We start from the raw sequence: 26,194 nt of genomic DNA, 5'->3' as shown, positions 1-26,194 counted from the left end.
GGGATGCATTCCTCACCTTCACCTTCGGCTCGAAATACCACCTCCCCACACCCCTCAACCAAATTGTCCCAGCATAACAGCAATGTATTATTACGGTATTTTGATCAAACAAGAATATTATAGCTGATATTGGTGGCAGTGCAACAAATGACTTGCCTAACACATAATCCCTTTAATTGTAGATAAAAAATTTATTCAACTGTGTTATCGAAATGGTCTCTCTTAGACTTACACAAGTATATACGGGACGGGTAGCTGGAAACAAGTAATCTTCGTTCTGGGTTGCTGCTTCTCTTCAGGAGCCCCCACATAAAACCTCATCTATCTATCTACGGGACAATAGATGACTGTGTGCAATTTCAGTCGATATTGAAAGTTGTAATACAGTCGTCTAAAGCATTCTTTCCCTGATAGACCCGTTAACAAAAATAAACGTGGTAAATTTGGGACTAAACCATACCAAGATTGACCAAGATTGGGAAAGATAGGGTTAGTCCCAAATGTACCAAGACCCAAATGTACCAAGAAGAGCTTCAATGAGTTTATAGAAGAGAAACGGGAAAGATAGGCTTAGTCCCAAATGTACCAAGCCAAGACAAATATTTATTGAAATGTGGACTTTATTTTCTTTTTTAAATAGTTTTATTTTCTCGGATCATCTTTGGTAAAACAGAAATACAATTTTGTTTTTAATACACAAAAAAACGGATCGTTGTCCACTCAACCCATTACAAAACAAAATAAAATTACAAAACTTTTACAAAATTATAAAATAAAATTATTTATATCACAGGTCACAAAGTTATTAAATATTATAAGTGTTCACGTCATGCACACTCCACTCGAAGGCGATGTAATATTTATTTAGAAAATTTTAAAATAGGCTGATGAACTAGTGATAGGCTTATAATTACACACTAATTATGATACTGTCTAATAGTGTCGATGTGGTCAAATGGTAGATAATTCACTTTAACGCAATAAATTAATAATCCAAAAGGATTTACAAAAAAGAGAGAACAATACGGCACACTGAATTCACTAATGCTTGGCACTTTGGTTGCAATTTTACATTTAGCTGGAGACTCTACACACTTAACAATTCAAATAAAACGACCGAAAATGGACACTAGTCCAACTAGTGCAACGTAAGAACATAACAAATCAACGGACATTGCACTCGCACTATTAAATTGTCTCGTTGGGTTCATGTTTCCAACGGTCAAATCTGCGTTACTAGCACCACCAGCACTGTTAAACTGTGTCATAACATTTGCAACAGTTAACGAGCTTAATGCTAAATCACTTGTAATACGATGACTTTGCGATGAGATCAATGTTGCAATTTTCTCCGATTCCCGTACGCAGGCTTCGATTTGGATGTAGCTCGGTTCTTTGTGCAAGCTCTGTACCGTCACGAACAAATCCGTTTCCATTGTTAGAAAACCGAATAGTCGACAGTGATTTATGCGAATCAGCCCGGACAAACCACGTAAAATTGCCCGTAGCGTTAATGCTTCGGTATTTTTACCTTTCAAGGCATACAATGCCCGATCGATTTGTTTCCGTGAATATATGATCCTAAGCGAGGCTGAACAAACGGGACAGCATGCTCCCGGTGGAAAAATCGCTTCGCAGTGTTTGCTGGGTAATGATTTACATTTTACCGTTGAACATCGTGGACCCATCGAATCGGTAAGAAGACCCACTTCTCGGCACTCACCGATATAATCGACCAAAGCGAAATCTGAAAAGATTTCAATTAAAAATGACGACAAATTGACAACTACGCAAGATTGAACCCTACCACTCCAAGCATCACATTCACTTTTGTACGTAATGCCGTTAATTCCGCACACCTTTTCTTTGGTGTGATAGTTGCAGTGTCTTAAACAGGGCCCCTTGTAGGCTAGCTGCGATTTCGCTTTAATTAAATTACAAAACGACGGAAACGTACGCCCATCTGTACTGCATGCTTCCTCAGCGAATGGTATCGGACAGTTCGATGTCACATTGACTGTAAGAAATTGACTGCAATGTCAGAAAACGTTGCGTGAACCATTCGGATATATCTTACTGCATTCGAACTGCTGGCATGGTCGGTGCATAACCGATAGGCATACTTGTCTCCTCTCCACACATATTCCTTTACCAGGACAAGTAACATCTTCGCAAGATGATTTTTTGCTACACGGTCCAAACTCGATGCCAGTGTCGGGAATCCCGGTACAACGAGCCACACAAGCCGATGAATAGGTCATCCCATTGCGAGCACAAACAGGCACATAATGGGGTGGACAATTGCATGGGAGACTAGTGAATGATTTGTCTGAAATGCCTGAAAGTGATGCAATGGAATTGTTGTTCAATCAGCGATCGAGCCTTTAACAAAGACTTTTATGGTACTGCCTTTACCTGGGATTTTACACTGCTTTTTCGTACATGTAATTTCACCAGCAAAACAACTACAAATGTTGCATTCTACATGAAACCAAGATGCGTGTTCGATTTTCTTGCCAGCCAACATGCAAGAATCGTATACAACGCATGGTAATGGTTGACAATTTTCAATTCGCCCAGATAAACCACACTTGCAAATTTTCAAGCAACCTTTTTGTTTGAGTGATACAGGTATTCGTACGTATGAGTTCAGTGGCACCATATACGTTGATGTCTCTCCTAGAAAATTCGATCGAATTAATTAGCAAAACGTTCGGTATTAGCTTGAAAACGAACTCTACCTAAGGCACATCCAGGAACGCATTCATAGCCGATGCCACCATCTCTTTTCAGCTGACAAACCTCGGTTGCATTGCAAGGATGCGCGAGACACGGCGATATAATTTTATGATTTCCTGTATGGTGTGGTAGATCACTGGGTTCGATGTAGGGTTTTATTGAAACACAAGGAGCTGTTGCATCTTCAAGTGATAATCTTGAACATATTGACGATGCTGTGTGTCCCGCTTCCAATCTCGTCCAGTCCATACACTTTGATAGAATTTCGTAGCAATCCTCTCTGCATATTTGATTTGCATGCCTTTGGCGTGTGCAAGGTTTGATTTGAAGTGAACAAATAATCGCTCTCCATGTTTCCGGTGAACAATGAGAGATGTCTTTGATAGGCAAAGTGAGACCAGGAAGACTTAGAGTTGACTAAAGTGAGCAGTTGGATTAATTCTCAAATTAAATATATTTTTAAGATCGAAAATCATTTACATTTTGTTTCCATAAGGCAACATCTTCTCGAGCTGCATTGTCAGCTTGATTGTTACAACTGCGAAACAGTTCCGTAGGTCGATTGTTAAAGTTGGTGCAAAATGATAACCCATCACAACCCAGTTCACATGGTTCATCCACTAAAAGCGTTTTGTTTGAACAATGACCTTCTCTTCCATTAATATTTAACTTACCTTCGTCCAAACACTGCTTAAGAGACATTTCAGATATCTGACTGTAACAATCGAATTCAAAGTCAACCCTCGTCTCTGTCCAATCATTGGAAAATGTTTGGATGCACAGGCGACGACACTTTGGCGAAAATGCTTTGTGGCAACAGTGCAGTTTGGCCGAATCCATACCCACTTGATTGATTTGGGAAACTGAGTCATCCGATGCTGGGATTGATACTTTCCTACCAGCCGAGAGAAAGCATTGCCACAATGGATCATATGGCACTACTGGTCCACATCCACCTCGTTCCAAGTCATCGATCATTTCTTGGGTAGTTTCTCCGACGGTTAGAATGTTTGTGCAAACATTTTTACAGCCAAGATTTGGTGCATGGTCACAGCAAGGCAAGTCTGTTTGAGAGGTGATTTAATATTGTGAAGGATTTTTTTCACTCAGATGTTTGTGCGCTCACATTGTTTAGAGTTGTTGAGTGGTGTGAGATCAAAGAAATTTTGAACGCACTGAAGCACCTTTGAGTTAGTGTTGTTATCATTACACACACTTTCAACTAGGTTTCGTTGTTCCTTGACTGGAGACAAGCGACTCCGAAATATGTCCCGACAAGCCTGTGTGAAATAAATACATTTTCAAAAACAACTTCTCTCTAGATCTCAAAAATATTCAATATTTCCGATGACCTAAAGAAATCTCATGCAAAAGGCATATCTAGGCGTTCCATATCAATTGAAATCATTAAAACTAACCAAAGAAACGAAACACTTGTATAAAATAACATACTTGCAAGCACTTTGAAGTTCTCGCATTTCCACAACATTCATCGCCCACGTCTTGTCGATCAAAACATGAAAATAAATTCTGTTCATCACTCTGTCGACACCCAGTAATTAATTCTTCACGAGATGCAGATGTTGCACATGCATTCTGACATTTCGGATGAGTTGCTAGTGGGCAACATATTCTTCCTGACCATTGAGCTCCTCTTTGTACAGCTGTAAATTTGTTTGCAAAATTAATTTGAAAATCTATGCATCGATCTCTTGAATGGAGTTTCACAATGTGTGAGGTTTTATACTATATTATAGTGGGTTGTGTTGGACTTGAAATCTATTCTAAAACACGTATCCAAATAGACTAACCAGTTAATGTCTTGTTCATACAGTTCCAAAAATCTGTTTGCATAGAAGGACAGTATCGTCTAACGTCTGCTAAATTTGAATCCTTACTATCGCCATCAGCAGCCAATTGAACTAGAGAAAACTGAAAAAAATAATGAGAAAAACGTTTACGCATACAAATAGAAAATGTGAAGCGAATTAATTCGACGAGGTGAAAAAGAATTCTGTTTTGACATCATTATGACAATGTACACCTTCAAAGTGGATATAACATTCAGACATTTTTCATCTCGAGAATTGTTTATTTCTTGGTCTCTGCTTTATTTATTAAATAAATTTTATGATTAATTGTTTGTCTCTCTTATTCATTTGAACTTCGTAGACATTATTTATTTAAATGGTATTCAAATGGAGACACACATCAAGTTGTATTTATTTGGGATGTGGTTTGATTAATTGTTGGTGGTTTGAATTTTTTTTATTTTATTCGTAAAATGTTTACGTATACGATCGAGTACACAGCATTATTTATAATATTTTATATGGATCATGATAAATTTGATGAATCGAAACCAACTGAACATGTTCATTTAATATCACAACACATCAGATGTGATCATATTTCGAATAAAATTATTTATTGAACATTTATCAAAAAGTTAAGAACCTCACTTAATTAAATCGTTTAAACTCAATGGGGTCACATTAATATTAAATATTAAGGAATGTAAATATGCCCCTGTTAGGGAGTCGTATGAGGTATAAGTAAAGATTTTATCAGAATATCAATGTTTAGATGATATAAAGAAAGTGATGGATTCAAGGAATATTAGTTTAGTTGGAGACAAACCACTAGACTTAGATGGTGCCAAGCATTCAATGTCAAAAATGGCACATTTGAATGTTGAACGAAACGACCACTAGAAGCTTCGAATTGTTATTAACAGGTGGCCTTTGTTACGAACCATATCTATAAATCAACCTGTTACTGAAAATGCTCGACTTTGAAGTGCTTTTTCAGTGATATAGAGTAACGATGCCGGTCACGAGCCTTTTTTATTTTTGTTACGAGCCCCAGTTTTACCATATATGAAAGAGTGATATATGCGACAAAGTTGAATATTCGTGGCACAAAAAAAAAACCTGTGTTGGTACGACTGATTTTGAGATAGTGCTGAATGGAAACAATGTAGCGTAGCTTCATTTTACTATGAAATTTAACAAGGAACACTAGCTGAAAATCAGTGTGACCAACTAAGGTTTTTTTGGCCGATGTTTTTCATCTACATGTCGTATATGTCTCTCATTCATATATGGTTTTACCTCGTTCACGCATACACTGGCATCACTCGCACCTCTCTTACACAGCCCGTAACTAGAATCTGTACCCTAATCTTTCATTTTTTTTTTAAATTGAGTTGTGTCGTTATCAATCTGCCCAAAATTTCGATGCATGAAATGAACGGAGTGACTATTCGGCACAGGATGTGAATAGCCACACAACACGGTGCATGCTATTCGACGCACGACCACTAACACAAAAATCAAAATCATTTGTAAGAAAATTAAATTTTCGATCACATTGTACATGAAAGTATTGTTCGATGAAGTGATAGAAGTGGCCGACTTGCCGACAGCGTCAATCAGTGAGAGTCCTGTGAAATATAGCTCGAATCCACAATCTATTAATATATTACAAACAGTTACAGTATCTGTTATTGAAAACAAACGACAAAAGCAATGATCTCTAAATAATATCGTCTTATGTAGCCAAATATGTTTTAAAAAAATTGAAGTAAAAGATTTTGCTTCAATCTGTTGAAAATGTTGAAATGAAATGAAGTACCAGAATCGGTCATCGGTGATAACTATCCTAATGGTATCGTCTGTGAGCCTAATTACAAAAAGCAATTGTCGTCAGTCACTAAACAGTGATTTCTGCACAACAGACAAATGTGTTCTCAAAAGAAAATTATTGCTAAACAATTGAATAGTTATGATGTCAACTTTGCGTTTGAATCGAACGTTATGCGAAAGATAGGTGTGATACTACAAAACGGGGGTCAAGTAACATAAATCTCGCATTTTTTGTTCAATAACCTCCTTCTACCAATTATTTAAATTCTTTGGCAGGGATACTTAATCAGTCTTACTGCATCTATCATTTCTTTTACAAATATACATAGAAGTCTGTGAAATAGTGTTTTGACGACCAGAAACATAAAAAAATTAATTTATTCCCCACATGATTTTTCGAAAACCGAATATTTCCGTGATATATTATAGAAACAGGATACAAAAAGCAAAATTAAATTTCATTGACACGAAAAAATATTCTTGGTACCGAAAAACTGTATTTGAAAATAAATTAAAATTCAAGAAATTATTCTTACACTCTCATTGTTCCCGAGATAGTGTTTTGAACGAGGTTTTGGACTTATTAAAATTCATTTGATATTCAACATCGTTATACTTATATTTTATGACAGAGAGAAAAAAACGATTGACGAATTTTAATGACATTTTATTCGGTGTAATAGTTTGCCTCTTGATTCGAAATTATATTAAAAAACATTTTGTTTTGTATGGTATGCGGTACATGTTACTTTTTTCTCGTAATGAATTGACATTGAGTAGGTATTCAATCAGGTGTTTTGATTTTAATCTCATATTTGTTACGTTGTCCTATCGTTTGACATGACGCTCTACACAAATATTGTCTAAAAGTTTTTATAATGAACAGACGTTGATTTGATTTGACAATATTTTGCCACCAGTACATACAGAAAAGATTCGTGTACACACTCAGTGGTTAGGGAAGAATAATATAATGAGCTCATGATTACGATTAGAATTCTACTTTCTTGGGTTACATACATCTATTATCGATAGCTACCAGGGGCGGATCGAGAAAGTTTCCTGTACTAGGTGATTGAAAGATCGAAGAGATGTATTTTTCCTAATGTTGTTCTACTCATTTGTATGTTCAGCTAATGAAGTAAACTATTTGGAATCAATTTAATGAAAATGCTTGGATGAAGAGACAAACTTATGATATCATTTTAGAAACGGGTAGCCATCACTGTTATCGACAACGATGACAAGAAAATAAATAAGGGTCAGTGTTCTCTTATGTATCATAAAATAGGGTAAACAAAAGAAGTTACAAATGACGAAATACACCTGACGTTAAACTTCAAATGTTTTTGACGTTCCAAAGAAATGAAATGAAACGATTCTAAGGAATGTGAATGAGAAGTAAATACTAAGACTAGGTTCTAATGGCGCAAATGATTGCGCAAATGACGTATTATTTGTCAGTCAATTTTAAGTTGGAAATTACCTTCCAGAACTTCTTGTATGAAGACCTGACTTATAATTTTCAACTTATAAGTTGACTCATAAATTATACGTCATTTGCGCAAACTGCCCAACCGTGTCTCAGACATTTTTGTGTCAAAATCTACGTCAGCTGAACAAACAATGGGAAAGCACAAACATCTTAAAACACAAGAATTTTATGTCAAACTCGTGTTGCTATGTAAACCTACAGTTACACGCTCTTAACCACTACCACGCTTATGACTATTATTCCCTTATAATGGGAAAACTGAAAATGCGTTTGAATACGTAACAGTAGGTGCATGCCAACTAAACACAAATTTGAATATCGTTCACTGTATTCACGTTTCGAAGTCATCATTACTTGCCATAGCAGAGATGAACTATTTTGGGATTTTCCTCTGGATTTTCTTTGTCATTTAATGCAAACTTTATATTCTTCAGTCTCCGCAGATCAATAAAATTTCGCCACCCAAAGAAGTGTGTGTCTTTTTGTTGGCCATTCCTTTTATGAAGGAACCTAATCTTTCACCAAAATTTCGATCCAAAACCGCAAAATATGGTAAACTCATTTGTTATTTTAAAAATTACGAAACGTTTAAAAAATCCAAAATTGTATATAGGATTATTGCAGAACAATTCACAACGTGTCGTGCTCGGGTGTTTGTAATAAATTGTATTCGTCATACTCTTGATTCATATAACATGAATGTTGTGTGTGAACACACAGAGTGTTCGAATTTTATTACATTCAAATGCAAAAGCAATATTTTAATGAAATAACGCTCACCAGAAAAAATACTTTTTTTTCAATATTCACTCCGTATGTATCCTATTACCACCATGTATGAATATTTACTCTTTGTTTTTCTTGTTTCGTTTTTTTTTTTCAACAACAAAAACAAATCAAAAAATTTATAAAAAAAATTATTTTATTAACAGTTTTTATGATGTTTGTTTATAGACCTGGCCTGCATGTAAAATGCAAAATATCAAATTGAGCATGCATCTGTATCTACTTGAAACCATACACAAAAAGGAAGAAATAAAATTTTAACGATTTGTAATTTCTCATTCATTTTTTTTTCTTCTTCTTCTCGTTTGTGGTACGTATGTATATATCTTGTCTCTTGATCTCAGGTGGGTAGAAAAATCGCTTGAAGTGCTAGATATCCATCACATTGATGGAACAGTATTTTTGTATGATTTGGTGTTGACGATATGTAACAGTTTAAGTGGAAATGCTTAACGATGCTTGTTTTGCTTTACTTGGGAGTATTTTATTTATGCATCTTTAAAGAGTGGCATAAATATGGCGATAAGTACTCGTTATTCACATCATAATATTTATTCGCGAAAGTTAAGCAAAATAAGTAATTAATTCAATGATCTCCTGTGTATTTAAAAAAAAAAAACTTTTATTTTGAGTTTCTCGCATAATTAAATAAGACGAACACACGCAAGTGCCTTAGTGGTCTCGACTAAGTGGATGAACAAGCACGAGGCTTAAAATATTTATTACAGTTTTTCGTCTCATCAGATGTCATACGATACGAAACCAACATTTGGAATTAAAAACAATAATTTATGATTCGCTTCAAAGCAATGTGAAAAGTTGGCAAAACCATAAATATTATGACTTATTCTATCGAAAATTCTTATAGTGAGCAATACAACATATCACATCGTTAACATCACTTAACCTTTTCCAATTGTTACAGTCTGTTTGTGAGTATTGCCGAATGAAGAACTTATTGCATTCCGATTTTTTTTAATCGCTGTTTGTCATAGCATCAAGAAAAGATATTTGCTTAAACTTATAAGAAGATTTTCGAAGATGATGATTATCGTAAAATATATGAATTGGATAAATGAAAATGATAAAATGATTGAAAATTATGTTACAACAAATGGGTTATAGGATGAACTATTGATTAAAGTCACGAATGGCGGATTGAAGTTTCGACCAATTCGACGCAGAACGTTATTCTAAGCAAAAAAATATTCTACCTCTAAAGATCAGTGCATTTTAGAGACATACCGTTGAACAAATTTTTGTTTAGAATAATGTTTTAAATCGATTAAAAATAGCTTATAAAAACTTCAATCCCCCATTTCGAGTAAGTAACTCGGTGCATTGTTGATAAGACAAGATGCAATGGCTAACAGTTGAAGTCAATTTAATCATAAATTAATCGTGTGTTAGTTCAAATCGAACTAATAAAATAATTTCAGAACTATATTAGATTATGCACCTTTGTCCAAAATGTTTATTTGGACGATTTGGAAGTTATGTACCGAGCCGGCGTTTGATTAACGTTGTCTTGTATAGAAAAACATATTACCAAACAAATGAAGTAATAGATTTTGAATCAATCAGTTGAAAATACTTGGAATAAAAGAAAATAGTAGATTCGATAATTGTACTAACGATGTGTTTGCCACCTGTCTCCCTTTAAAGAATGCCTCATTTGTCTGTTGTAATATCAAAACATCGCATTTATTTCAACAAATAAGTTTTCTAGCCATAAACAAATCTAAAAAGATAATAAATTTATTGATGCGACACTAACTTATTGTCAACAAATCACTGTAAATTATACACAGAGACCCTTCATGACTATAAGTGAAATAAAACAAATGCTTATGACTGATGTAAAAACCGAAAAATCCCTAATTAGAAAAAAAAACGCTGGAAATAGACAAATCACTTTCTAATTTTTCTCTATTTTCAGATATTAAATCCATCAACGGATGTTTCACATTAGTGTAAAAATTAAAATTAACGAATTCTCCTTGTCTCTCTTGAATATATGGGGCGAGTATATTATTGCAAGATAATCTTACTGAATATTTATCCCAAATTAAATATTTGGAAAGAAAACAAAAATTTTACTCGAATTATTTTTAGAATTTTTTTTAAACGATTTCTTCGGGCTTACAGCATTTTTTAAGTGAATTTGTTTTGGTCTACAACATGAAAAGAAAATTGGAATTTTTACAGGCATCTGATCTAATCTACTGTATCATAGTTACTAAAACGGATAACACTTGTCATAGAACGAAATCCACACTAAATACCTTTTATTGACACGTTGCGTTGATTTATATTTTAGACGAAGTGGAAAATGAGAGATTATGCCTAGCATACCAGCATGAATTTAATGTTAATCTACAGGAAAATATACTGCTACAGTACGTTTATCGAGAGGGAAGAAAACCAGAGAAAATAGTGGATCTGATATATTCGAGACATAACGAAGCGTTTTTCTATTGATAAGGTAAAAGAATAGTAGACGATAAAAAATGACTGCCGTAGTACCGTTCCAGATGCTGTCCCAGCTGTAGAGCCGTAGAGCTGTAGAAAGAAGGAAACTGCATTTTGGCACCAACTTTTTTTCCAAGACATCTATGGGCTTGCAGCACAAAAGTACTGGGTTCATACATATGTGCAACGATAGTGGGTGAGGCCAGCTACAACACCCCATACTCAGTTCCGTGGAACAACGAAGCTGCAGAGAATCCGGACTCTCCGAACATTCACTATATTTTTAGTCATAACTCTCGTGGATGTACTCGCACCAAGCATTGCGTATACTCTACCTGTAGGTCTTTCCAAGGCCGACATTCGTACAACATTACAACAATTTAAAATAATTCTTTCTTGAATTATTGCCGAAAAACTGTTTTCGGTACCCTCTGACATGTCTTTTCTTTTGATCTCTTTTCACAGAAAACAATTTTTTTTTAGAAAAAGTGAAAGATACGTGTTCCCTAGAATTGAAAGACGAATCCAACGAGCTATGACTCATTAAAATCGGAGACCGCTTGTTCGCAAAGTTACAAAAATCGCCTGAAGATTTGGCGATATGACTCTTAAACCAAAAACACTCGATTTTTCTGTTACGTAATATTCTAGCCTTTGGTTTTATCGCCTTATTTAGGTGAGTCCGAGCAGAATGGTTGATGATCCAAATCATTTCTGTAAACTCATAAGTCTAGAAAAGGAATGGACTCTATAAAATGCAGCTAAGCTTTGAATGAATTTCTCATTCAATCGAGAAAAAAAAAACTAAAAATAAATCATCAAACGGATATTTCAGCATATCCTAAGAACACAGAGAGAACAAACTCCGAATGTTTCTATTTTAACTATATCAACCAATTTGGTCCGATTAAATGTAGAAAATATGCTCCAACAATTTTCTTCATAAAATTTCGAATACATTTTAAAACAAGTGCCGCACCGTTTGATGTTTCGTTGTTTTGACACCAAGTCTTAAGCGATTTAGTGTTTACACAAAGAGAAGACTGCATATAAAGAGAGTTAATTCGAACATCATTACCATCAAATGTTATTGCGGGATATTAAAAAAAAAATTTAGGAAGATTATTATTCGAAATAGAACCACTTTGATGTTCTATTGGATTTTAATTCTTTCTTTTTTTTTGTATTTTGGTTCGAATATCGAGGATATAATGGAAATATTGCACAACAAAGCACTCAATGCTGGAACATTTTATTATGAATGAACCGCAAAATTATAGAAAAAATATCCTGTTTCACATCTCTATTGAAATTGAACAATTTGTTGACACAACAGTGTTATTGTTCACAAATTATTGTGTGTACGCTTAAGGGAAGATGTATATTGAATTTCTCTTCACACGCTGCATGAAGTTCAAAACGATTTTATTTGCAATGGAATATGTTTGTAAGGACACTCGTAAATTCAAGCGTTTTAATCCTGTATAATGCAATTTAACTGAAGTAAATTCGCAAATCATTTCTACGACTAGCTGTTTTTATGCAAATGACTAGTAAGTCTGCTAGCTACTAAATGTCCCATAAAACGTTTTTGTATTCTTAGAAAACTACCATTCGAATGCCTTAACCAACACACAATTCTTCAGCCGCATTATGCATATACCTGACCATTACCACAATTTTTAAAAATCGCACCGCCACCATTGTAAAGAAATAAAGAGGCGGAATATAAAACTTTTGATTAGATTCACTTAGTTCCATGCCTTTATGACCAAGTTGTAGTAATAATGCAAAACATAAATAAAACAAGAAAATTTTGTATGAAATGTAAATGAACTTATAGTGACATTAACATGCCACTAATTTATGTACAAATGGAGAATTTGAAGCGATAATATGCGTTCAACATTTATTATCGTACGTTTTTATTCGTATCACTGAACGACATTAACTCGTTAGAGGGATAATAAATTATTTTTTACGATCTTAAGCAATACAATTTTCGGAAAATAATTTTCTCACAATACACAATTTTGTGCTGTACTTAGATGAGGATCGTTAAATATTAAAATTAAATTGAACATTTATTTGAATGTCTGAATAAATCTGTTTCAAGTCTTAAGATGAAATAAGTTGTAAGTTGGCCGGAAGTGGTTTTGTTCACTTCAAACATAATAAATGTATCCTTCCTTATAAATTACAAATTTTAGTGTCTGCGCAATGACCTTATCATCGATCCGTAAAATGCTTCTCATTATTCTTATCGAAGTTGTTTTTGGATCGATTTGTTAAATTTACGAAATGAATTGTTTGTATTGACAACACCAATACTATCTCTAGCAAACAAACTCTCAGCTCTCTGTGTCAAATTCACACCTTATTTCTATGTAAATTCCAAAGGATAATTGACACTTTCACCACCTTAATAAAAGTTGTTTGTTTGCTGGAGAGAGTATTGACAACGCATACTTTAAGGAAATTTGTATATACTTACATTTTCACAAGACGTTCGACAGGAACCGAAAACATCAGAACAACATGTAAATTCTCCTGAAAGATAATAATACAAAAAGATGAGTAAGATACACGATTCAATTAAATTATTACTGAAATTTTAATTTACGAACAATTTGATTTATGTCAGAGGTTGTTTTTAAAAATGCTGAATGGATTGTTAAAACTAGTGTCGGAATAACATTTATGTCAGACATAATTCCGATGTAAATCAATCATTAAATCTTTTACTTCGGTTGTTTGAAGTAGCTCGTGACTTTATATACGAAATCTTTTACTTCACTATTTTTAACATGTATTTTATGTGTTACACTAGTTAGTCACAGATCTCTTCTTGTTGTTCGTCGTTGTCAATGACAGATGAATAACCATTTCTGAAAGGTTCAAGATTTGTAAAAAAAAGGAGTTTTACATCGGATGCAATTTTAATTAGTTGGTGGAAGGAGAAGTCCAAGTCAGTGTAAGTGCTATGTTTTCTAAGTAAAAATTCTATTGAGTTTGCACTTCAAATCTACAGTCCCATACCACTATCGACAAACACAAGACTCCACTGACGATTTTTATACAAGAGTTGAAACATAGTCATTAATTGAACGTTTGTATGTACGTGCATGCAGCAATCATTTATTGAATTTTAAAATTCCGGATGTGGTAATTATGTGCACACTTTTTTCCTTTCATTTATCGTTTTAGGTTTTTTTTCGAATTAATTTGATAGTTCGTGATAACTGTATAATGACAGGGTATGCTTTAACAACGATTTAGTCTTTTTTTGTAGAAGCTTCGGTTCGGTATAATGTTGACAAGACAAAACAATAAATGAAAATTAGAAATCATAAAGGGAAACGCCATTAATCGATTCGATACCTTTTTATTAGCACACACGAGGAGCGACAATTTTTTTTTCATTTTAAATCTTATAACGGGAAATTTCTCCCGAATTTATATTTCACCAAATTTGGTGTAAAAAAAATTCTCTTGTCCATTTATCATCTTAAACATCCTTTTTACAAGATCTCTAAAAAAAGCTGGACAACCTTATTGCAAGAACCAATAAATTTTTATTTAACGCAAATTATTTCTTCACATGACGCTTGCACGCTCGTTTAGGATTTCACTTGAGGAATTCTTACATTATATTACATGGCAGTGTAGCTGATTTTCGAACAATGTTCTTGTCTTTTACATGTCTTTAAATGCGTGTATAAATAACTGAACAGAACAAGAAAATTTTTCAACTAAAAAGATCAGACTCACATCTGCAATAAATTAATTTAAAATGCCAAGAAGTTAGTGTTGGCGATAGGCGCTAACCAAACAGAAAAAAAAAACGATTTAAATAATTGATTAAGTAAATTTGTTTCTTATTTCATTTTATGTTCTTTTCGTTCGATTTGCAAGAAATGATGTATGCAAAATTACTCCGTGCTTGTTTCTCTGTTTGTATGCAAGGCGAGTCAACATTCGTCACAATAAGAATAATATGTTTCATTTGACGCCGAGACAATTATTGTTATTCAAATTTGCGAAATTGTTTCGGTAGACAATATGCTACGCAGCATTTGTTGCCCAACGAAACACTATCATTTGTAATAATTCGCATCAATAAAGAGCTGAACACAAATTAACATAAATTTTTGTATTCGTAAACGTTGATGTGCTTTGTACAATGTATGCATATCATCACGAGCCAACAGCATTTATAATTATTTCCCTTCAAAATCGCATCTTCAGATGTAGAAGAAAAAAAAATTAACGGAATCATAAGCGGAAATTCTTTCACAACAACCCATCACAACAAAGAATATCACAGAAAATCTTTCTTCGTTTACCGTGACCTAAGATTCATAGATCCATAAATTATTTCTGGTTTGAAAAAAACGCGACGAAGAAAACTAATCTAAAAATATGAATCTTACCGAGGCAATACACATTTGGTTGAGCAGTTTTACTCTATTGACTTCGCTTCAAATCTTTGTGTAACACCTTACGCACAACTGTCACTTGCATAAAATGATAAATTTGTCATAAAATCTATTTTTGGGCCTCATCACTCTTCATAAAACATTTTCCTCGTCATCTTCCTTTTTAATTTACTTTCAGACAGAGTTTTGCATTTTCTTTTATTTTCGTTTTTCAGTTCTCTATTTTTCTATAGTCTCGGAAAATGTGAGCGATGAAAAAGAGCGACACAGAGAGATACCGACATCATAAATTTTTAAGATTTCGTTTGTGTTAAATTGTTCTTTGATAAAAGTAAATTATTTGAAGCAGTTGGTAAATTCTAGACGAATCTCCTCAACCGATCTAAGAAAACGTCGCGTCAAGGAGAAATATATTGGCGTGTGTGGTGATACTTTTTTCATTATTTCAAAACTCGCTTGATAAAAACGACTGATCAAGATAAAAGGCACTGGAATATGGTGAAAATTCAAATTAATTCGCTTAGCACTATGAATTTTTAAAATAACACTACTTCCATGTTATGCAGACATGCAGATAAAACGATAAAACCTTTCTTAGATGGCAAGAATATCCAAATTATAATTATCAAATCTGTTACTTCAATTATCATACGTTTCTAAAGTTTTACCCAGAATCTTTTACTTCATTAGTTCTAACATGAGACCATATTGGACAAAACTAAATGTTCATTTTTGTCGTCGCTCTCGTTAACAGATGACATAGTCAGTGATGACATAATGTTTTTTATATGTCTAGAACGATAATCTCGAGCTTATCCCTCTAGGGAGTTTTTGTTTATCTCGATATATCTGTTCTCGACAGATAAAATATGATATGCACCAATTGCCAGACTGTTATTTTGACGTGTAGGCATTATGGCCCACGCCTTCGGCTAAGGCAAAAATCTCCTACACGTCAAAATATCAATCTTGGCAACAGGTGCATAATATATATAACTTTTCGGAGGTTTCGAAGTAGTTTTTCCAATACATTTTCATGCAATACACTATACGTGAAAAGAACTCAGTATTAAAATGATACCACGACAATAATGTCTTAATGGCAGTCCTAGAATTTCTTTAAAATAGTTGCAGTATTGGAGCGGTCAGTCAGTTTATTTATGTTCTTAAAGTCTTCAAAGATTTAGTCTTAATATTTTTCACGTTAAAGATTACAAGGAAGGCAAAAGTGAAAAAGTTGAATTTAAGATTAGTGTCGCCCTCATCGCTATAATGTACATTTGCTACGTTAGATTAAAAGACTAACAGTGGTTTATAAGAGCCTCATAAACCAATGCTAAGTTTTGATCTGCATGAAAGCGCGTTAGTGCAAGTTCCATTTCAAGAAAAAAATTCTATTTTTTTGCCGTTTAAGATTTTTACATAGTTTCCATTTCGGATACTTACCAAAACTTTGTTCATGACTAGCTACAGTTGCCACTGCATAAGACCATAGGATCACAAACATTCGACTGAATGCGAATGTCGCAAACATTGTTAATCGTTCTCAATTGCACACTTTCTTCAATCGCATAATGAATGATTTATAATTGGAAGTTAAATTGTAAATGTTCATTCTAATTATTAACGAACATCACTGCTAACAATGCATGTCCATCTATGCCCGAATAAAAATTAAAAAAACTCGAACATATAATAATCCAGATCCAGCGCATTAAAATAAATTAACTCTAATTTACCACACCAACACTTAGATTAGCATTACTGCTTTGCATAATAAAATTAACAGCAAACTTAATTCCCCGTTTTGTCCTATGACAAAAAAGAAAAAGAAATGTGTGTTCGTCTAATCACACATGTACTTGTACAGTTCACATTTAAATTTTCCAACTCGATATAACGAGAGTTGTAAAAAAAACAAAACAAAAATATAAATCTAAATTAAACGACACATGCAACAATCTTTTTTTTTATTATTTCGAAAAATAAAAAGAAATTTTTAAGTTCTACACGGGATAAATTATGTGTTATTGAGCGTCCGTATCGTACCACATGTAAACGATAACTGAGTACAAGACCCGAGAAGACATAAACATAAGAGACAAGTTAACTCAAGACAGCAAGGCGCAGAGAATATACATTCGCTGAACATAATACTTCACATTTGGATTATACATATATTATTATGCTTGAGGTTTAGAAAAGTAAACAAAACTTAAATATAAAAAAAAAACCATAAAGACTTCGTGTATGTTATGATACTCATTGAATATGAGAGTTTATCGAATTTGTTTTTTTCATTGTATAGTGGACTTTAAGAACATGTTAATTTTACGAGAGTTTCGTAATTTGTTAAATATCTTTATGAACTGCTGTTTAACGAATGATTGGAATGAGATTTCAGACACTTTAGGAGAATAATATTTACGAACAATTTACGTCTTGTGTGTTATACGGACTTTCGATTCGTTGATTTGAATTTTCTTCTTACACCAGGGACTGCGAACTAGGCATAATGAACTGCATCGGAAAAAATACTACTTTTGGTTGGATTTATCGTTATAGTCGCGATGAGCTCTGGCTGTAGTGTTCCTTATAGTGAAATATTGAAGTGGTAGATTTTATATCAAACTATACTTTATACTTTACACAAAATGATATAACAGATCAACGCACTGCAAATATTTAAAATCAGTTCTGCTTGGTTAAAGTGCGTTGAACAGACTTATCGTTTTTAAAGGGCTAAAAAATTGTTCGTTACTGAACCTATTATTGGAGATAATTTACAGTTAGAGGCTGATCCATACAAACAATCAAAACTGTTTTAACGCCTTTATACGTGCGTGCGTGTAGGAGCTTCAACCGTATAAACAGTTTCTGATTGTATGTGTAGATCAGCTGAGAAAAGCTGAAGCAAATTCATGCTGCAATTTCACTGCCCAGACTATACCAAATGAACTTTCAGTAAATTGGACAAATCGACTTCGCAATTAATATGTCTGGTGACCAGACTCTGGTCTAGAACTCATAAAATTAGATATTTTTATCCCTTCTCGTCTATTGAAGTTGATTGGATCTGAATTTCCAGCAATTGCTGAAATCTCTTCTCTAGAAATTAATGGGGTACTACAGAATCTCTGTAAACTTGCAAACATCATCAGCTGTCGAAAGACATCGCTTAAATGTTTGTGTCATCCTTCATTCAATAAAATAACAACATCCATCGAATTTCGCTCATAATGACTATACAATCTAGGTACCTCCATGACAACATGCTGGCTTAGCCAATAATTCAAACAAATTCCTTAGTTTCACCTAATTATCCATTAAAACATAAGTGGTCTATTACTAACTCTCTTTCCTGTCTTTTCCAATGATTTCAAAATAACTTCAACAAATTGATAAATTAGATCCGTTCACGATTATCATCTGACGTTATGATAATAATTTCTTCAAGCCGTCTTTCCGCTACACATTCTTCGATGAATTTATTTACAAAATGAAAAACGTTGTAGTCTATTTCAAGGCGATTTTTAGAATAGACACAAACCGTTATAACCACATTACATTTCACATTTCTTCATCCATTGCTCACACTTTAAACGATTTTCTTCTCTTCTTTCGATTGTAATATCGTCTCTATGCAACCAGCTCAAACGTTCATCGTTGAGAATATTATAACCGATCTCAGTAATGGGAAAGCCATTGTCGACTGATTCTCCTTCAAGTAGCCTCCATATACCAGACAGCGAATTAATATCGGACACATTTTGTATTGGCATCGGTTTGAATAGTTTAGGGTCTCTGATTACGATCTGATACAAACGAAAAGCGTTTCAGTAGACTGACGAGTTTCAATGAAGACAAATTTATACCTTTCCACCTTTCTTCTTTTCCACTGCTTCTTTTTCTCTTTCCGCAAACAATGCGTCGAGTCCGGACAAACTTAATATTTGTTTCACTTCTTCTAAGAATAGTGGGTCTTCGATATATTCTTCAGTCATTTCATTTAAGTTAAATGAATGCAGGTCTTCCGTACAGCTATTGGAGTCATTTAAACCCATTTCTTTACAGACCTGGTCTTCAATTTGTTTGTACTCTTTGGAAAAACTGTTCATCAAAAAGTTGTCTGTTTCGATTTTGCTCATTTTCTGTTGCCGATAATGTTGCAGTGAAGTAAAAAAAGAACTTTCAGTGAGTAAAATGAGAACCCTTAAACTGATATCACTTACACGTTTTCTTTTGTCCGGGATTTGGTCATTGTCTTCCAAAAAGGGAAAAGCTACGTCTTCACTATCATACCCTCCATTATAATCTTGTTCAAACTGACTAATTTCTGATCTGTGCATATACTTTAGTAAACTCATCACATTTTCGGCATTCTGTCGTCTGTCTGCTGAATCTTCTTTCAGTTCGTATTTATTAAACATCATTACTTGTTCGTTTGTTTCCTTTTACTGTAGAGACAAGTTTTATGTGAAGGATCAAATAATACCCACAACTTTGTTAAATCGATAACTCTTCCTCTTCAGCCATGGTAACATTGTATTATTCTTTGTTTTAAAACATAATTTGTGTTGACTCACAATGTGAGAAAAAGGTTCGTGAAATGGAAACTTTACCTCGCGCTTTGAAATGCCTTACATTTCCATTGGACTGACCCAAATATAGAAAAGGCCTAGATAGAGTACCGAAAGCATTAAATAACGATGTCATCTGTTATCGTAACAAGCAATACGCTTTGCAAGTTAGGTTTAATATGGGAAAGAAGAACGACATACCTAATGAAGTAAAAGATTTTCTTACAACATCGGAAAATATTTGGATCAAAAGATGTTACAGATTCCGTAATTATACTTCCGATATTCTGCCGTACGTAAAATAATGACAATATGCGAATGTAACAACTTTTCCAAATATTTTGTTAGTTCAATATTTCTATATCCGAGTGTATTTTTGGCACTGAATTGCTCACACAAGTTGATAATAGTAAAATTTTGTAGGTGTGTCATCTGTTCATAACTAAAATAACTCAGAATCGGCTGATTTTTGACGCATATTTCTCGAAATATTGATGTATGTAGCGTTGTTGTGGCTAAATAGAACGAGGAGAAGTTATCGACCTAAAGTCATTCTTTATGATCAAGTAAAATTATCCACCCAACTACTAATTATATAATCAGAAATTTGATTGGTTGGAATTAGAATAAGACAACACCAATACACGAAGAGATAGGAACTTATAATATTAAGATCGAGTGGTAAACGACTTCCAAAAAAAGGGTGTGACATAATGAGCCCATTTTAAAAAAAAGGGGAATTCCAATTAGGATGTTAAAAATTCTTAGATCAGTGAAATTGAATAACGCACTCATACTAAAACCGGCTGCTGAAATTTAAAAACATGAAATCGAATCTTCATTACGTTAATATTGAACAACGACATAAATCCGATTAATCTATGCAGTGTGAACCTTTCAATTATCAACAAAATTGAAAAAAGCCAAACGTGGTGACTTTAGAAGGAGCCATTTTTTTTATGACGTAGAGGACAAGGATTTTGATTTCCTTTGCGATAAGCATTCGACAGACGTTTCGACATTATTCTAAGGATAATCTTATAAGATACATTCTTGCATGGATTACTAGCTGTAAATTGATTATAGATAGAGATAGAAAATCAACAATTCCATTATAATACTTGGAAGCGTTCAAGGATATCGATGTCCTAGATTATTGATAAACATTGTTGAATCAGCAGTAAAAAAAAACCGCTGTATTTAATTTAAGATGAGCGTTTGCGAAGAAGGCTTGTATTTTCAATTTTACCACACAGAAATTAAGTAGTGAATTTAGTCAGTTGTGTAATACTTACACACAAATAAATTTTAAATTGGCACCAAGATTTGTGCCAAATGGAATGCGAAACAAAATTGAATCAGTTAAACGTATGATTTTCTGGACGTGGACGTTTTAGTTGACCAAGTTGGTTAGATAAATAGAAAAAATTAGTTACGAAATGATCGCCGGTGAATATTGTTGACAGTAAAAAACGGTGTTGAGACAAAAAAAATCGAAATGTTTAGAAAAGTGGGATCGATTCTAGCGGTTAGCGGTTTCCATCAAATTTCCAAACGAGGGTTAGCTTTACGAAAAACTGACAAACCTCCAAAGATATTAATTACTGGTAGGTCTAGTGAATTTGAATTTTATTACAATGCCCGTGCAGAGAAAGAATTTAATATCTTTATAAGAACAACGAATTTTTTGTTCAAAAAAATTTAAGAAAGAAAATGTGAAGACTATTGTGAAACAATTGAACGTTACATTAATCTATAAAAAATATAATTTACATTTTTTTTGGGGACGTTACATACCACACCCACTGAATAATCATGAAGAGTGAAATTATTAATTAAACTTTAGCTTAATTTCATGAGTTCAAATTATTTTCACTATATAAAGCTACCACATCTGCCATATGGTTCCTCTATATCTAGTGGGATAATGTGACTTTACCTCCGATTTTTCAACTATTACTGCAGTTAATTGAGGGGTCAAAAACATGACGCAGTGAATTAGCATGATCTGATTGGCTTTGAAAAAAATAATCAAGAGCTTCGAACGAAGTCGTATACACACCACGTCTGTTGCCATGTTGCCTCGTTAAAAAAAATGGTTTTTAAATTGATTTAACTATTTTTAACTCACGCGACAATTGATGATTGGTCTGAAATGCGTAGCAAAATTCGAATATAAAAATATGCGTAAATGTTTTGTTGATGAATGAATTAATTTGAATGGAAGTTACACGTGTTTTAAATTTACTATTTTTGTTTATCGAAAGGATTTAACCAATAAACTGATACTTACATGTTTCATAAATTGAACAGGTGGACTGGGTCAACTGGGCATTGAATGTGCAAAGCTATTGCGTTCACGATATGGCAGCGAATCGGTTATTTTATCGGATATTGTTAAGCCCAGCGATGATATAATGGAAAATGGTCCGTACATTTTTTGCGATATTCTCGACTTTAAGGTAAATGCAAATGTTATGAAAAAAAAAGCCGACTGAAATGCCTATTTCTATTCAAGAATTCAAGGTGAACGGAAAAAAAATTGGCAAGAGTTGTGCACACGCACGCGTCTGTTTTCTTTCTAAATTTAATTTCTTTTTTCAAGGGACTGCAAAAAATTGTTGTCAATCACAGAGTTGATTGGCTCATACACTTTTCCGCTCTTTTGAGTGCCATAGGAGAGCAAAACGTTCCGTTAGCTGTAAGGTAAAGGATTACAATTAAACTTTCATACAAAAATTTATGATTGATAGCTTTAAGGCTTCTTAGAAGCTGTGCCTAAATTGCATCATACAGAAAATAGACTGTTGCGAAAGAAAACTGTTTTTTGTAGTCTACGGTCGGCTATCACCGTTGATAGCCTTAAGAAATCGACGACAAGATCTGACTAATCAGTTGTTATATAGAAAAAAGCATGGTTAAAAAATGAAGTAGAGATTGGAAATCAATCTCTAAAAAATACTTAGATATAAGTAATGAAGTAATAGATTTGAAATGTGAAAGGTTAAACGTCTAACGAAAAGTTACATTAAGTAATATCCGCCAATGACGCATTTCAAACCCCATTTCCAGAGTAAACATTGAAGGTGTTCACAATGTTATTGAATTAGCCAAACAGTACAATTTACGCATTTTTGTTCCGAGTACAATTGGTGCATTTGGGCCGGATAGTCCTCGGAACCCCACTCCAAACGTAACAGTAAGTGTAACTTGTTTTGTCGTTGAAAAATGTAATAAATTGGTTAATTATTGCCACAACCAGTCTCATAATTAATAATATTTAAGATTCAACGACCGCGCACAATTTATGGTGTTTCGAAAGTCCATGCTGAACTAATTGGAGAGTATTATCACCACAAGTTTGGTTTAGATTTCCGTTGTTTGCGATTTCCCGGTGTTATTTCGAGCGATCCTCCAGGCGGTGGCACTACAGGTAAATATTATTATTGTGAAAGAATTGCCTTACTATCACGAACAGCTAAGTGTATCTAGACGTTCATCAAAAATAATTTAATTGATTCAATTTATGTAATCTTTTGTTGTCGAATTGTGTTGTTGCAGTATTGTCTGCGGTTACACTGATTTAATTCTTGCGTGCTAAGGTCAAATTTCTAGTCAGATTTTCTCTTGACTGAATTTGAACAATTGATGTATCGTAGGTATAACGTAACGCTCCATGAAAATGACTAAGTCTCTACAAAAATGGCAGGAAATGCACACACATGGATTTCACTTTCATTCACTTACTTTTATAGTTCTATTGTGTTCAATATCTTACGCACAACAGAACAAGACCAAAACTACCTTCCGCTTGTACTCTTTGGACTTGTTGCACCCACGCAAATCGAATTCGATATTTACCTTTTTTGCTTAGAGCTTTTTTAACCTTAGATCTTTATACACACTTCGTACAATAAGTATGACTAATGATTATAAGAGTTACGTATTTTCTTCGACTTACATACTCAAACATATTTTGTTCCAACCGCCGTTAAATGTGCACTATTCTGTTGTTAGACTATGCGGTCGCAATTTTTCACGATGCACTTCGACATGGAAAATATCAATGTTACCTCAAACCGGACACTAGATTACCAATGATGTACATTGAGGATTGTTTAAGGTGAATTGTGCATTTAAGACTTAAGAATTAAGCTAAAAAAAGAACAAAATTAAACCGAAAATACAATATCAGGTCACTCCTTGAATTCATGACTGCTCCAAAGGAGAAACTACAACGCCGTGTATACAATGTAACAGCAATGTCTTTCACTCCAGAAGAATTGGTCGATAAATTAAGTAAATACGTTCCCGAGCTACGGGTTACATACAATCCAGACAGTCGTCAAGAAATCGGTAATTTTGTATTTCTCAAAAAATGTAAAAGAATTGGAGATAATTTTCATTTTGTGCAGCCGATTCATGGCCACAAGTTTTCGACGATTCAGAAGCTCGAGCAGATTGGAACTGGAAACCTAAATATGATTTAGATGCATTGGTTGAGTTTATGGTTAAGGATGTTCGGGACAATTATATCAATGGGAATGGTAAAAAGAGATAAAATGTGTTCGGGGTGTATGTAAGATGTCAACAGAAATTAGAGTAAATCAAAATATGGTTGTTCAATCAGACAAATGTTTTCACGTTTTGTAGAAAAAATACTCGCTCAGAGCACGTTCTATAGACGGCTATGTCATCTGTTATCGGGAGAATTTAAATACTTCAGTAAAAAAACTAATGAAGTAGTAGATGGGGCATCGATTTTTTTTTTTAATATTTTAGATCAATAATACTAGTTTACTCGATACCAATTTGCTGGTCGTCTTTAAAAGGTTAATAGAAAACGTACTCGCATTTAAGAGTAGGATTGTCTTTGGTAAAGAATCATCTTTAGAAAAATGTTTCAAATATTTAGTGTTTAAGTAAATATATCTAACACAAAGTATACGACCCCGTCAGAATTGTTTTTTTTTTTTTTATTTAATTAGAAAAATCAAGTCAATTTTATTACAAATTTAACGAAATATCCAGATTAATTAATCCAAATTGTACTCGAATTGTATTTGTAATAATGAAGTTTTCAAATTAAATGTGACGACATGTCTAAAACCCACAAATGGACTCAAGGTGTTGCTCGATGTTCCAGTTTATAATCTTCGACGTCCCATATTTGTGTTCGCTCTAACACCTCAATCAAAATTGTGTGCAAGATTTACACGTACAACCTTGAAATTATGATTTATTAAGTTAAGAAGATAATTTCCCAAATTTCCTCACTAATTTTTCTATTTTGGCGAAACTAAACTGAGGAATCCACTGACTCTACAATGAACCTATTACTATTGTGCCATAAATCATTGGCGTACGAAACGAATAAAATACAAAACTATGCGTTAAAATAGTACAAAATTTAATTACATGCTTGATACTCCATCCATCCACTATGATTCGTATAAACATATTGTTATTTTGGTGTATTATATTTTCGTTCAAAAAAAAAAAAGATTTTCGTCACCGTCTCCGTCATGTATAACAAAGTAGCTATTTCCATTGCATATTATAAACCTACCTGTCTATAAGACTTGTATACAATAGCAAAAAAATCCATTGTTTTGGCACACGAGCGATATGCTTGCATGATTGTTTACAGCTCTTCTTCTCCGTTATGGCTCAAGGAACACGAGGTCCCCACTAAATATTTGAAAGACATCATTAACGTATGTTACAGACAATACACGCTTCACAATCCGTAGTGTCTATCCATACTTTACAGTCAAAGACTGTTTTTATAAATTTGAAAATTATAAATAGACGCTTCGTTGTGTCAAAGCGTACCAATGTTTGGCTCAGTAGAGTATAAATGTAAATACGGATTTTGAGGCTTTATACTTTTCGTTTTATTTATGCGATGCACAAATGCATGGTGTAAACAATCAATGAATCATTCTAGTGGTAATTACAAAAGACTGGTAATGTTTTTTCCCTTTGAAATAAATTCTATTGTTTCAATAGTGAACAATTCAAAGCCTCATACTG

The 26,194-nt window shown here is 33.7% G+C and overlaps 3 protein-coding genes across 6 annotated transcripts; 1 reads left to right on the top strand and 2 right to left on the bottom strand.

Annotated features, from left to right (window-relative positions):
* Positions 1-653: 653 nt before the first annotated feature.
* Positions 654-17,675, bottom strand: LOC119066823 (reversion-inducing cysteine-rich protein with Kazal motifs). Of its 4 annotated transcripts, XM_037169480.1 has the most exons (14): positions 17,589-17,672; positions 17,318-17,390; positions 17,025-17,235; positions 13,634-13,689; positions 4,551-4,671; positions 4,192-4,403; positions 3,866-4,019; positions 3,414-3,803; positions 3,220-3,359; positions 2,742-3,156; positions 2,416-2,679; positions 2,078-2,338; positions 1,808-2,017; positions 654-1,747 (listed from the first exon to the last, which is right to left on the bottom strand). In XM_037169480.1, the coding sequence occupies exons 3-14, from the start codon at positions 17,110-17,112 to the stop codon at positions 1,104-1,106; spliced, it is 2,955 nt and encodes a 984-aa protein (XP_037025375.1). In that variant the 5' UTR covers positions 17,113-17,235; positions 17,318-17,390; positions 17,589-17,672; the 3' UTR covers positions 654-1,103. The 4 variants fall into 4 exon arrangements, with proteins under 4 accessions (XP_037025375.1, XP_037025374.1, XP_037025373.1 ...); XM_037169479.1 differs by having other exon boundaries at positions 17,318-17,675; XM_037169478.1 differs by having other exon boundaries at positions 17,025-17,390.
* A 1,423-nt stretch (positions 17,676-19,098) lies between these two features.
* LOC119066052 lies at positions 19,099-20,096 on the bottom strand. The gene is made up of 2 exons (XM_037168276.1): positions 19,454-20,096; positions 19,099-19,393 (listed from the first exon to the last, which is right to left on the bottom strand). The coding sequence occupies exons 1-2, from the start codon at positions 20,009-20,011 to the stop codon at positions 19,142-19,144; spliced, it is 810 nt and encodes a 269-aa protein (XP_037024171.1). The 5' UTR covers positions 20,012-20,096; the 3' UTR covers positions 19,099-19,141.
* A 1,399-nt stretch (positions 20,097-21,495) lies between these two features.
* LOC119086056 (L-threonine 3-dehydrogenase, mitochondrial) lies at positions 21,496-25,078 on the top strand. The gene is made up of 8 exons (XM_037196629.1): positions 21,496-21,765; positions 22,472-22,620; positions 22,764-22,864; positions 23,231-23,357; positions 23,444-23,591; positions 24,176-24,281; positions 24,354-24,514; positions 24,574-25,078. The coding sequence occupies exons 1-8, from the start codon at positions 21,657-21,659 to the stop codon at positions 24,717-24,719; spliced, it is 1,047 nt and encodes a 348-aa protein (XP_037052524.1). The 5' UTR covers positions 21,496-21,656; the 3' UTR covers positions 24,720-25,078.
* The last annotated feature ends 1,116 nt before the right edge of the window (positions 25,079-26,194 follow it).

The sequence above is a fragment of the Bradysia coprophila genome, chromosome IV (genome assembly GCF_014529535.1).
Source record: "Bradysia coprophila strain Holo2 chromosome IV, BU_Bcop_v1, whole genome shotgun sequence".
NCBI lineage: Eukaryota > Metazoa > Arthropoda > Insecta > Diptera > Sciaridae > Bradysia > Bradysia coprophila.
Note: the sequence above shows the minus strand (reverse complement) of the source record. Positions and strands in the feature narration are given on the sequence as shown.

Bases quoted from the DNA above. Each gene is read 5' to 3' on its own strand.
- LOC119066823 (XM_037169476.1), bottom strand. From the start codon at position 17,112: ATGTTTGCGACATTCGCATTCAGTCGAATGTTTGTGATCCTATGGTCT. The intron at 4,672-13,633 runs GTAAGTATATAC...TATTTTTTTCAG, and splicing joins GTCGAACGTCTTGTGAAAAT to TTTTCTCTAGTTCAATTGGC. The intron at 2,018-2,077 runs GTAAGATATATC...AATTTCTTACAG, and splicing joins ATGCCAGCAGTTCGAATGCA to TCAATGTGACATCGAACTGT.
- LOC119066052 (XM_037168276.1), bottom strand. From the start codon at position 20,011: ATGATGTTTAATAAATACGAACTGAAAGAAGATTCAGCAGACAGACGA. The intron at 19,394-19,453 runs GTATAAATTTGT...CGTTTGTATCAG, and splicing joins AAAAGAAGAAAGGTGGAAAG to ATCGTAATCAGAGACCCTAA.
- LOC119086056 (XM_037196629.1), top strand. From the start codon at position 21,657: ATGTTTAGAAAAGTGGGATCGATTCTAGCGGTTAGCGGTTTCCATCAA. The intron at 21,766-22,471 runs GTAGGTCTAGTG...TAAATTGAACAG, and splicing joins TCCAAAGATATTAATTACTG to GTGGACTGGGTCAACTGGGC. The intron at 22,621-22,763 runs GTAAATGCAAAT...TCTTTTTTCAAG, and splicing joins GCGATATTCTCGACTTTAAG to GGACTGCAAAAAATTGTTGT.